This window comes from Jaculus jaculus, chromosome 12 (assembly GCF_020740685.1).
Source record: "Jaculus jaculus isolate mJacJac1 chromosome 12, mJacJac1.mat.Y.cur, whole genome shotgun sequence".
Taxonomy (NCBI): Eukaryota; Metazoa; Chordata; class Mammalia; order Rodentia; family Dipodidae; genus Jaculus; species Jaculus jaculus.
The window spans coordinates 89279357-89292244 of NC_059113.1; the positions used below are offsets into that span (position 1 = coordinate 89279357).

The following is a 12888-nucleotide window of genomic DNA, read 5'->3' on the forward strand; positions in this document are numbered from 1 at the left end:
ATATTTATTCTCAACTTGACCACACCTAGAATCAGCAGTGAGGAATTGTCTAGGTTAGGTTAACTGGGTTGGGAAGGTCCACCTTGACCCATTTCATGAGCTGGGGTCTTGGACTACTGAAGGAGAGAAGGGGCTTGGCGGGGGGCTTGCTCTCTGTTTCCTCACTGTGGGCTGAACACGACCAGCTATGACTACCACTGCCCTCCTGGTCATGATGGACTGCGACCGCAGACTGTGAGCCCACATCGACCCTCCCTCCCTTAAGCTGATTTTTGTCAGATGTCTTGTCCCAGCCATGAGGAGATAACTTAACATACAAAGAAAGGGAGTCATTTCAGAGACCTTACACACTCCTCGGAATTAATTCTGTGGAAGTGTTTCCATAGGTACATTGAAGTGTGTCCCACCCGGGGAGGGGGTTCAGGATGGTTGCTGCAATACAGCTGGCACAATATGGCATTTAAAAACATTTTTATTTTTGTTTATTTACTTAGGAGAGAGAGAGAGAGAGAGAGAGAGAGAGAGAGCATGGGCATGCGAGGGCCTCCAGCCACTGCAAATGAACTCCAGATGGACCCCCTTGTGCATCAGGCTTACATGGGACCTGGAAAATCGAACCTTGGTCCTTTGGCTTTGCAGGCAAGTGCCTTAACCACTAACCCATCCCTCCAGCAGTATGACATTTTTAATATTGCATTCAGTCGTGCTTCAACAACTATTTCTGTCCCATGAGAGCATGCTGAAGAGTCAGAACATACAATCACGCTATGTCTATCACAGGTAAATGTTGCCTCCCCAAAGGACCGACCTAGCTACAGGTTCCTTAGAAAGGACAGTGATTTAGGTAAAGATCAAGGCACTTGGGAACTAATTGTTTTGTGTCGTCATGGGCTTTGCTGTCTCATGTTCTCCTGAAGAGATGAGCATAAGACAGACTCTTCCCCTTCATCTAACCCTCTGCTCCTTTGCTCCCCTTGTGGGATGGACAGTGGACATGAAGGACGGAGGTCTGTTCTGCTCCTGACCTCCACCATCCATTTACAAGCAGTAAGAGGAGGAGGAAGAGGAAGATAGGAGATTAGTAAAGAGATTGTCTCGGGGCAAGGACATCATCATGCCGAGTCTGACTCTTCCAGTCAAAGGACTGGAGAAAAGGAGACTCCCAACTCGGCCAGGGAGTCCCCAGGGAGACTTTGATATAGGTTCCCTGTAGCCACAGTGGACTACAACATTCATGAGCCAGAGAAGCATGTAGCATGTGAGTTCAGGTCTCCCTTCTGCCTGTAACATGCAGCGGCCTTTATGGGACCAGAGGCTGGCTCTGCTTCTGGGGATGGCAGAGGTGGCGTGTGAATGTCCCGTCACGCTAGTCATGTGGGCGGGGGAGTGAGAGTTGAGTCAGCATGAGCCCTATCTAAAAGGAACTCTTGGTAGGGTTTGAGGACCACAGGAGACAGGGGCTGAAAACAGACTGTGGGACTGCAGAAGCCTTTGAGAGTAAACAGCAGAGGTCCTTCTATCCCAAGGTGCAGGAATTAGGACAGGGCCCCGTAGAAGTGTGTGTGCAGGTGTGTGTGTGCACTGTCTGTTTGAGACCTGTGTGGGTGTGCACGTGTACTGTCTGTGTTTTATCACTGTTAGTTACTTAAGAGGAAACTGTTCCTGGGCTTGCTGGTATGTACTTCCAGGATGGGGTGAGGTATTTAGCATGTAGCAAAAATAAAGATGTTGGGCTGGAGAGATGGCTTACCAGTTAAGGCATTTGTCTGCGGAGCCCAAGATCCCAGATTCAATTCCTCAGAACCCATGTAAACCAGATGCACATGGTGACACATGTGTCTGGAGTTCATTTGCAGTGGCTGGAGGCCCTGGAATGCCCATTCTCTCTCTCTCAAATAAATAGATAAGTAAAATATTAAAAAATAAAAATGCATTTTAAAGACATTATAAGACATATGTGTTCAACACATGAGACATGCTACCCCAAGAATCAGTGTTGATGGGAAGTTAGCAAAGGACATTTCCCAGGGGAAATCCATTCTCCCTTTCATGTCAGCTAACTGGGTTTGATCAACCTCTGCATTAATTGTCCATTGCTTCCTTCCACAAAGTCTGAATGCAGGTCCGCTCTCCTGACCACCACATCATACAACTGTTCCTCAGAAGGTCCTGGACAGATGTGAGATGTCTTGATTCTGCACACCTCTATCCTTCTCCTCTTAGGGTCCCTATGACCTCCTTTCAGTTTGAGGTGGAAGGATGGCAAGTGGGTAATAATCTATAGGCAGCACCATAGCACCGTCATTTATCACTATATCACTATATCGTCACTATATCAAAGTCATTTAATGGGGAAATAGCAAAGTAGGTTGTGGCACTAACAACCTCCTTGAAAATTAAAGGGAAGGATCTAGAACTTCCCAAGAAGATGCTGCGTGGTGCTGAAGGGGTTGGGGAGAGTGTCATAAAGTCTTGTCCCTCGGCGTCCCTTTTTGGCTGTGCTGATTGTTTAGCTGCCATGTTTTTCTTTGTTCCTAAGAAACTATTTTTCCCTTGTGGCAGTAAACAAACCGATCTGCAGCCAGTGCTGGGGGGGTCAGAGTTAAAGTGTGCTTTCCTGATCCGAAAAGGAGTGGGGACCCCCCCTTCTGTAAGACAGAGGAGAGAGGCTACAGCTTGGACTGCCCCTAAAGTTACAGACAAAAGGGCCTGTCGGAAACACTGAAAATACATAATTAACAGTGTCAAAGTTAGAAGTGCATCCGGCTTGGGATTTAATCGCCTTTGCACATGCTTTTCGTTTCTCTCTTTCCCTTTTCTGGGATGGGAGCTCAAGATAATCTCTTCCATATAGTCTCATCTTCAAGGGCAACCTGCTCCCAGGCCCCAGCTTGAGCGCTGACAGGTCTTTGGCCGTGGCAGGATCGGAATGCACATTGTAACTAGGCACAATTTTTTTTAAATCATTTATGAGATTCGAACATCAAGGGGTAAATGTGTACACTAAATGAGAAGGGAGTGAACAACCATGTCATTCCACACACCCTGCTTTGAGCCTACAAAATCCAGAGCCAGCAGCTCGGTTTAAATTCCAGCTCCACCTGTCACCAGCTTATGACCTTGGGTCAGTTCCTTTAATCTCTCTGGGCCTCTATATTTGCATCAGTGAGCGAAGTCTAAAAATAATATTTGTCTCACAGGGCTGTCATGAGCTAACATATGAAACAGGCCTCAAAGGTGCTGGCTGCAAGGTTGGTGCCATGTACTTGTTAGTGCTACTGTTTCTTCCTTTTTAAAGATATTGTTTTTGTTTATTTTTATTTATTTACTTGAGAGCAACAGAGAGAGAAAGAGGGAGAGAGAGAGAGAGAGACAGAGACAGAGACAGAGAGAGGGAGAGAATGGGCATGCCAGGGCCTCCAGCCACTGTAAACGAACTCCAGACACATGAGACCCCTTGTGCATCTGGCTAATGTGGGTCCTGGGGAATTGAGCCTCGATCTGGGCTCCGTAAGTTTCACAAGCAAGCGCTTAACCGCTAAGCCATCTCTCCAGCTCTAAAAACATTTTATTTACTTCTTTATCTGAGAGAAGAAAAAGAGAGACAGATAAGAGAGAGAGAGAAAGAGAAAGAGAGAGAGAGGGAGAGAGGGAGGAAGGGACAGAATGGGTGTGCCAGGGCCTTTAGCCACTGCAAATGAACTCCAGATGCATGTGCCACTTTATGCATCTGGCTGTACGTAAGTACTGGGGAATAAAACCTGGGACCTTTGGCTTTATCAGCAAGTGACTCCATGGCTAAGCCATCTCTCTAACCCTGTTTCTTCCTTTTGAGCAATTCCCTGGGTCTGTGAGAATCTGAGGATTTGAAAGGATAATTTGGTGCGAAGTCAGGACTAGCCCCCTCCTCTTGGCTGCTCGTTTGTGACTTGGAGCATTTCCACCACCACCACCACCTCTTCTGAGATGCCAGGGGTTGACCTCAGGACCACATGCATGCTAGGCGAGCGTTCTACCCCTGGAGTATGTTCCCCAGCCCCAACGTTTAGATAGCACTGGAGAGTTGATTGCAATCATGTCGACAAGAACTTGAATCCGTTCACACAGGTAGTGATAGATTTGAGCTCGCTCATTTACTGATTTGTTTAATGAGAGCATTGGGCAATGAAAAAAATATGTACAGCTGTTTTTTCTTTTTTTTTTCCCTTTAAGGAGAATTTATAGTCCTTTGTTAACAGTTGTGTGTCAAACTCTATTGCATCCAAACTAAGAAAATGAGTACGTGTATTGTCTAGGAAAATGTTTTGTTTCTGGATTAAGAAACTAGTATGTTCAGCCACATTCACACTGGCCATCCACCTTCTCACTGGACCTATTATCAGGATACTGCCTTCCCACATTGTTTCCCTTTACCAACACCCTCCTTTCATATTACCTGGAATTTTTTTCCCTGTTGTTCACAGAAGGGTCCTTCTTTAAGACTAGATTGGACATTTTTTTTTTTTTTTTTTTTTTTAGATAGAGTGAGAGCAAAGAGAGAGAGAGGGAGAGAGGGAGAGAGAGAGAGAGAGAGAAGTGGTATGCCAGGGCTTTAGCCACAGCAACCACACTCCAGATGCTTGCCCACCTAGTGGTCATGTGTGGCCTTGTGCTTGTCTCAGCTTTGTGTGTTTGGCTTAAGTGGGATCTGGAGAGAGATCGAACATGGGTCTTTAGGCTTCCCAGGCAAGAGCCTTAACTGCCAAGCCATTTCTCCAGCCCCATTTTGTTTTTTTTATGAGGGAGGGTCTCACTCTAGTCTGGGATAACCAGGAACTCACTGTAGCCCCAGGCTGGCCTCAAATTCACAGCAATCTTCCTATCTCAGCCTTTTGCATGCTGGTACTAAAGGTGCGGGTCATTACGCCCAGCTCTGGATTGAACACATTTTACCTCAGGGCATTCAGTAACTATCTAACAATTGTCTGTGATGACCTAAACACTCTGATTCTATTTTACACCAAAACAGTTTGGAGGGTTATGAATCATACAGGCTATAACTTTCAGTTTCATTTTGGATGTATTTTAACCCACAGTGTATTTCTATCTATTTCATCTTGGATGATATTTGATTCACATTAAATTAAATCACTTCTTCATTTGTCCTCTGGGCTTTCTTGAGACAAATGAGGTTGTGTGGCCACTTTTCAAAATAAGCAATCTGACAGCTGATATATTGTCTCAGGTCAACCAACCATTTTACTACAGGGATAATGATCCAATTCCTATTTTGTTCTTTTCACGGGTTTAAAAAACATGTTCTAATTGCTGGACGTTGGTTCTATTGGGCCTTTGGATATACTTGAGTAAGCTCATTAGTGGTCCTATGTCTGGTCATGGAAGAAACCCAGTAACAGGTAAATCATAATACCTCATCTTACACACTGAAAAGAGAACTTATCATTTGATTTGTAATGGAAATTTATTCCTTTGGACTTCATACATCTCATGGCAAAATTTATAAATTCATTATTAAGAAGAAAAAAATAATCAACAAGAGCTGGAAAGGAAGATGGCTCAACATATAAAGCACTTGTCACATAAGCATTGACATCTCAGTTTGAGCCCCAGCACCCATGTGAAGGCCAGTAAAAACCTGTTATCCCAGCGCTGGGGGAGGTGGAGACAGGCAGATCCCTGGGGCTTACTGGCTAGCTGATCCAGCTGGATAAGTGAACTCTGGGTTCAGCAAGAGACCCTTGCTCAGCAAATAGCATGGCAAAGAGCTGAAAGAAATATCTGATGTCAACTTCTGGCCTCTACACCAATGTGCACGTGCACCTGCACACTTATGAGCATAGACACACATATACATATGCAAAACCATAAGGTTCTAAAGGTATGGGCCACCACACCCAACTCGAGATTGAACACTTTTTGTACCTCAAGGCATTCAGTGGATATCTAACAATTGCCTGTGATGACTTCAATTGTGGGCAGCAATGGTGGAAGACACTTTGGTGTCAATCTTTGGCCTCCACATGCACATATAAACCTGCAAACACAACATGCACCCACACACGTACAAACACACCTGCACAGGCACCACACACATAGACATGCAAAAGCGATCCCCAAACCCACACAATCTCTAGGTGTCTTTAGGTTATTGCAGATCTGTTTTCCAGTATGATATCCACTGGTATGCAAGATCACTGAACACTTTCAATGTGAGAGAGCTCGAACATGGGTCTTTAGGCTTCCCAGGCAACACTAAAACATGCATGTATAGGCTGCGTGTGGTGGCGCACGCCTTTAATCCCAGCACTGGGGAGGCAGAGGTTGGAGAATCGCATGAGTTTGAGGCCACCCTGAGACTACGGAGTGAATTCCAGTTCATCCTGGGCCAGAGTGAGAACCTACCTCAAAAAAACAAAAACAAAACAAAACAAAACAAAAAAACCAAACAACAACAAAAAAACCCATGCAAATATAGACTGTATTCCAGATTTTAAAGATTAACTCCAAGAAAAAATACAAAATTATTCTGAGATATTGAGTTCAATAAAATATATTAAAATGTACTTTAGCATTCATCTTTAAAATTTTTGTGCTATGGCTATAAAAAATTTAATATTGCATACATGGCTTGAGTTATGTTAACACCTCACAGAACCCCAGCTTAGACCTTCAAAATAAAATCAATCTTTAAGAAATTTTAAATGTCTGATGGTCAATCTTTTAATGTAAAATCCTCAAACATATGAAGTTAGCTTTTCACACACCTGTAGCTTTTTGAAATTAAAACTCCAATTTACCAAAAACTAATAAACTTGAAGTGATGCTTATTTATCACCAAGTTCTTCATGTTACTTTGCTGTCTAAGTCCTGTGAAAAACACTAAGGTTACACTACTCAGCACTCCAATTCTGCAGGACTATCTCAAATCTATCATGAGAGATGTGCAGAACATAGCCCATGATGTTCACAGTGACGGCTTCTGGATAGAGGCATCACTTTGAGTTTCCTGCATCTTTCAATTAAGATTATAGTTTACCAGAAAATACCAATGTTTACATTTTAGAATAGCTTTATGGGTTCTATAGAAATTACAAATATATATTAAAGGGCCTTGGGCTGTTGAGATGGCTTAGCAGTTAAAGTGTTTGCCTGCAAAGCCAAAGGATTCTGGTTCGATTCTCCAGGACTCACATAAACCAGATGCACAAGGGGCGCATACTTCTGGAGTTTGTTTGCAGTGGCTGAAGGCCCTGGTATGCCCATTCTCTCTCTGTCTGCCTCTTTCTCCCTCGGAAAAAAAAAATGTATTTGGCAGAAAAGGAAATGCCCAGGATGCTTCAGTTTGCCATTCTACATTTCTAATTCTTCCATATTGAATGTTACTTCTATCCAGAGAAGAAATGCACTTTGTTTAAAAATTGCATTATCAACCTACTCTTTTCACTTTAAATCTCCATTGCTTTGCATGCTGATCTTCTTAGAACTCCTGAAGCTTTAATCTTGACTATATTAGACTAAATAGTAAGTACTTTAGATTTTAGCTTCAATGTCAATGCTCATGCAGATAATTAAATATATTTTATAATAATCACCATCAAACAGCACAGAGTGTAGTGGCCATCTAGGCAGGCAATGTGGGGAAGAATTCACAGGAAACATTTGCTGTGTGTGTGTGTGTGTGTGTGTGTACACATATGTGTATAAATGTGTGGATGGAAGTAAGAGGAAACCTTGGGTGTCCTCCTTTGAAACACCATCCACTTTTTTTTGAGACAAGTTCTCTCTGTTGCCTGGAGCTGTCCAAGTAGGCTAAACTAGCCAGCCAGTGATCCCCAGGGATGCTCATCTCCATCTACCTGGTACTGAGTTTGCAAATTTGAGCCACCACCTCTGGCTTTTTCTTTTTTGACATTGTGGCAAGGCAAGACGTGCAGAGCCACTGTGTTTCGGGGTCTAAGCTGTGAAGGAGAGTACCCATCTAAAGGGGGTGTCATTTAACTGAGTGTACGGTCACACATCTGTAGTCCCAGCTACTGGGGAGGAAGCCAGGTAGGATTGCTTGAGCTCAGTGTTTTGAGGCCAGTTTGAACAATATTTGTGAGACCCTGTCCTTCCCCTTCCCTTCCCTCCCTCCCTCCCTTTCTCTCTTTCTTCCTTCCTTTTCTGTTTTTCATTTTTCAAAAAATTTTTTGAGGTAGAGACTCACTCTAGCCCAGGCTGACCTGGAATTCACTACGTGGTATCAGGCTGGTCTCGAACTCACAGCGATCCTCCTACCTCAGCCTCCAGAGTGCTGGGATTACAGGCGTGCACCACCATGGCTGGGGAGCCGGGGGGCGGTAGAGAAAATACCAGGGTCTCCAGCCACTGCAAAGGAACTCCAGGTGCATTTGCCACTTTGTGCATCTGGTTCTATGTGGGCATTGAGGAATCGAACTTGGGTCATTAGTCTTTATGGGCAGGAGACTTAATCGCTGAGCCATGTCTCCAGCCTAAGTCTATGTTTCTCAATGAAATAAAGTGACATAAAAAGATGCCACTTATAACTGAATGCTACTGCAGCGGGAAAGCAGAGTGGCTTCACGGGCTGTGGGCAGGTCAGAGGCTCAGGTGCCTTGCATGTGCACGGCACTTATGAAGCGGGTGGCGGCTACACTGCACCCACTCCTCATAGCGTCCCTTGCCGTTGCCTCTCTCACTTGCCCCTGCCTTCAGAGACCGGGTCACTCTTCTGTCCCTGGAACACTGGAGGACACATGGAGACAGCGCAGGTCGAGGTTCTGTGGGCTCTAGGGTCATGGGCAAGAGTGTGGACACACAGAACCAGGTCTGCCCTCCGCCTGTGGGTGCTGGAGAGATGAGACTTTGCAGGGCCAGCTGGGTATGACTGTTCAACATGGCAGTGAGATACTTGATTTTTTTTTTCCCCTCCAACTCCCAGGAGGCAATGACCCTGAGGCTACACACAGAACTTACTGTTAGTAGTAAAGATGGCTTCTCCTTCCTGGGGTGTGGGGTCTGTGTCCTGAACCACCTGTAAGGCCCCGACCATCCGGACAGCAGGGTCCAAAGTGACGGAGCTTTCATTTACTGTTGTATCGCTGGCACCTGTGATCTGGTTGGTGGGCGGGCCCCCTATGGAGCCCTCGAAGTCGGTGGGTAAATCGTCCATGCAGTCGGCGTTGGGCTGAGGGAAGCAGAAAAGGAGAGGAAGTTAGAGCATGGCCCCACTTCAGAACCGAGGTGGCCACAGCCTATAAATATTTTGTCTGAATGAAAAGTTATGTATTTTTATTCTTGAGCCACTTTATTTAAAATCTGTTTGCATATCGTTTCATTTAACATGAAAAGATCTTGTAAAAATTCTTCCAAAGGGTTCCTTAAAGTTTTTTTTTAAATATTTATTTATTTATTTATTTATTTATTTATTTATTTATTTATTTATTTATTTGAGAGAGACAGACACAGAGAGAAAGACAGATAAAGGGAGAGATAGAGAATGGGCGCGCCAGGGCTTCCAGCCTCTGCAAACGAACTCCAGACGCGTGCGCCCCCTTGTGCATCTGGCTAACGTGGGACCTGGGGAACCGAGCCTTGAACTGGGGTCCGTAGGCTTCACAGGCAAGTGCTTAACCGCTAAGCCATCTCTCCAGCCCACCTTAAAGTTTTAATTTCAGAAGTTGTAAATTTTCTCTATAATTAAATAATTAGATAGGGGAATACATGCTATTTACTTGTTAAGATAGAACTTCATTTTAAATATTGTGTTTCCCTCCCTACACAGGACAGAAGTGACACCTTGGTAATTATCCCCCAGATGTCAATAATGCGTTGTTTACGAACATATGAATGGCAAGAAAGTGGGATGGGCGTTAGGGTTACTGTAGAGCAAATGGTCCCCTGAAGAAAGATACATGCATATACACCAATACATCCGCAACACAGGGTAAAGCTACTTAAAAGAAAAAAGTAAGTCCAAAGCGCAATTGTAGAAAAAACACTTCCAAGTACTTAACATGAACATGGTGGTTTGAATGTAACATGTCCCCCAAAGACTCATGTATTTTGAATACCTGATCCCCAGCTGGTGGCCCTTTTTGAGAAGCTTGTGGAGCCTTTAAGAGGTGGAGACTTGCTGGAAGAAGTGTCACTGGGCACCGGCCATGTGGTGTTAGAGCCCAGCCCCACTGTTTCCTCTTTGCTGATGTGAAGAGGTGACACAGGCTTCCTGCTCAGATATGACATGCTTTCCCTTAAAAGAGTAAGTTAAAAAAAAAAAAAAATCCTCTTTCCATCCTCAAACTGCCAATTTGGTGTTTTGTCCCAGCAAAGAGAAAGTAACTGATATCATGGGAGCTGTCAAACATTAAACAACTCTGCTTTTTAAATTTCATTTGCTTTCTTTCTTTCTTTTTGACACAAGGTTTACTATGTAGCATTGGAGTGCACTAGATAGATCAAGTTGGCCTCACACTTCCACCTGGCTCTACCTCCTGAATGCCTAAGTCATAGGCATGTATCACCGCACCCAGCTTAGACAAATCCCTTACATTAAAACCTTAGCATCATCGGGTTCATTTTCCCTCTTCCGTACAGGACTCTTTCCTGCTCCCCTTGACAACCCAGCAAAGCGGTGATCTGCTCTGAAAGGCATGCCGTTTTGGAGGACTCCCATAGACACTATTAAGCAAAGTGTTAACACTTTGCAGTTCTCACTCTTTGGTCTTCGTTACTAATGTTTGAAAGTGATATGACTATATTTTTCTTTTTTTTTTTTCCACAGACAACTGCTAAAATTATTTCCAGCAGTTATGTCTTTACTTGAATTCATGAAAACATTTTTGTTTTGTTTTGCTTTGCTCTTTTGAGGCTAGATTTTACTACGTAGACCAGACTGGCCTAGCATTTTCTATGAAGTCTGGGATGACCTTGAACTTATGAGAGTCGTCAGGTTCACAAGTGCGACTGGGATTAATGGTCTATGGCACCATGAGAGTGATGACAATGATTTTTAACAGGTTGTAGAGAAAGGTTCATGGTCTTAAGTAATATTAAGAACAGCTGCGAGGTCTTTTGCTTTATTTTGTTTTTACTTTAGCTTTGGTGTGAATTTCTCCTTGTCTGGAGGGATTACAATTACATGCTTTCCCACTCCTGATATCTGCAGAGCATGGGAACCAAAGCCAAGTAAAGAAAGTTCTGGGTTGACGTGTAGTATTATATTTACAGCTCGTTAAAAGAGAAACCCTGTAACCCAGACTCAAAGGAACCAAAAAGAAGGAGGGCTCAAGTGCAGGCCTTGTTCCTACTTTCCTGCCCTTCATCTGTGAGTGACCAGTCTCCGCAGGGCCACACAGCTGTCCCTCCACCAGCCAGTTAGCTGGAAGTCTCCATCCTCCCATAATTTCTCGTGTTCAGCTCCTTACTTTTTCCTTCTCTCCTTTTTGCCTTCATTCTCTCTGTTGGCAATGAGGTAGTCCATTAAAAAATTCCACTTGTCAAAAATAAATGTAGAATGACCAATTCACCAAATATACTAATTTGACTATTCTGGTTTTGGACTTGAGCAATAGGTTCATCAGCATTATATCCTCACGACCACACTCTATTTCCTTCCTGCTACTTCTCTGGTTTGTTTCAGTCTGAATTTTGTCACTGGATTGCCCTTAACAACCAGCATCACCACCACCACCTTATCAGTATGATTCCTCTCTTTTCCTAAGGCATGAATTTTAAGCTCAGTGTGACAAAAACATGCATTGTACTATCTATAGCCTGGCTCAGTATATTTTTCTGGCCCCACTACCCATCTTTGGAATCAGAACCCATCAGTGCTCCCCAATCTCTGTGCTGAAGCTTACACCCAATCACCCTCGCATCCCACCTCCAGGTCACAGACCAACACATGGCGGATTCCTAACACCCCTAACTCCAAGGAGGGCTCCCTTGCAGGTAGATCTTTGGTCCTGTGGCACTGTACATGGTGCTTCTGTTGACACAGTCCCTTACTGATATTTTTATCTCCTCCCACGAGCCAGCAAGCATTGTGATGAGAAGCCACCCCATCCTATTGATCTTGAATTTTGAGCTGCCACATCATTCCCTAAACAGTGATTAGGTGCTCAGTAAATGCTGACTTGAACATTTTACCTCACATTTCTGCTAGGAAAACCTGGGCATATGAATATCCCAAGATTAGTTATAGGAGGACCTGAGAAAAGACTTATAAGAATCATAAAATTCTTTGCAAAAGTCAGATAAGGCAAGTAAAGATATGTATTAAGCAAAAGCAACTACGGGGGGTGGACATCGGGGGCCTTCACAAGATAGGTACTGCTATGCTTTCAACCATCAACCAAATGCGGCTGATTATTTGCTTTCTGATATATTGATCCTGGCTGGTAACATTATTCTTTCGATTTATGTGTTTCTCAATTTTGATGCAGTACATTTCAGAGAAGTGCTTGGTTTATGGTTCAGCAGAAGCAGTTCTTTACCCCTGATAGAGAAGAGAGAAAAGAGCTACTTAGCTCAGCGAGATCGCCAATGGTAGCAAACATAAATAATTTCATTTGGACACAACTTTTTTTTTGGTTTTGTTTTTCGAGGTAGGGTCTCACCAGATCACCCTTCCAGAGCCTCATATCCACTCCACATGATTTATCAGACTTGTCTGAGAAGAAACCAAATTTATACAACTTTTTTTTTTTTAAGCCACAATAATCCCAGCACTCAGGAGGCAGAGGTAGGAAGATCAATGAAAGTTCAAGGCCACCCTGAGACTACATAGTGAATTCCAGGTCAGGCTGGACTAGAGTGAAATCCTACCTCAAAAGACCAGTCCCCCACTCCCCAAAAAGCCACAGTCATGGGGCCATAGAGATATCC

At 43.9% G+C, this 12888-nt stretch overlaps 1 protein-coding gene across 2 annotated transcripts in view; it reads right to left on the minus strand.

Annotated features, from left to right (window-relative positions):
* Nucleotides 1-12888, minus strand: part of Rnf150 (ring finger protein 150) — a 276700-nt gene that overhangs the window by 59404 nt on the left and 204408 nt on the right. The window contains exons 6-7 of one of the 2 annotated variants that reach the window (XM_045130660.1): nt 8977-9187; nt 5654-5765 (exon numbers count right to left, since the gene is read on the minus strand). In XM_045130660.1, the coding sequence (XP_044986595.1) occupies nt 5743-5765; nt 8977-9187 (234 nt within the window). In that variant the 3' untranslated portion in view covers nt 5654-5742. Of the gene's footprint in view, nt 1-5653; nt 5766-8976; nt 9188-12888 lie in introns of those variants that run through there. The other variant, XM_004655834.2, reaches the window with a different exon arrangement.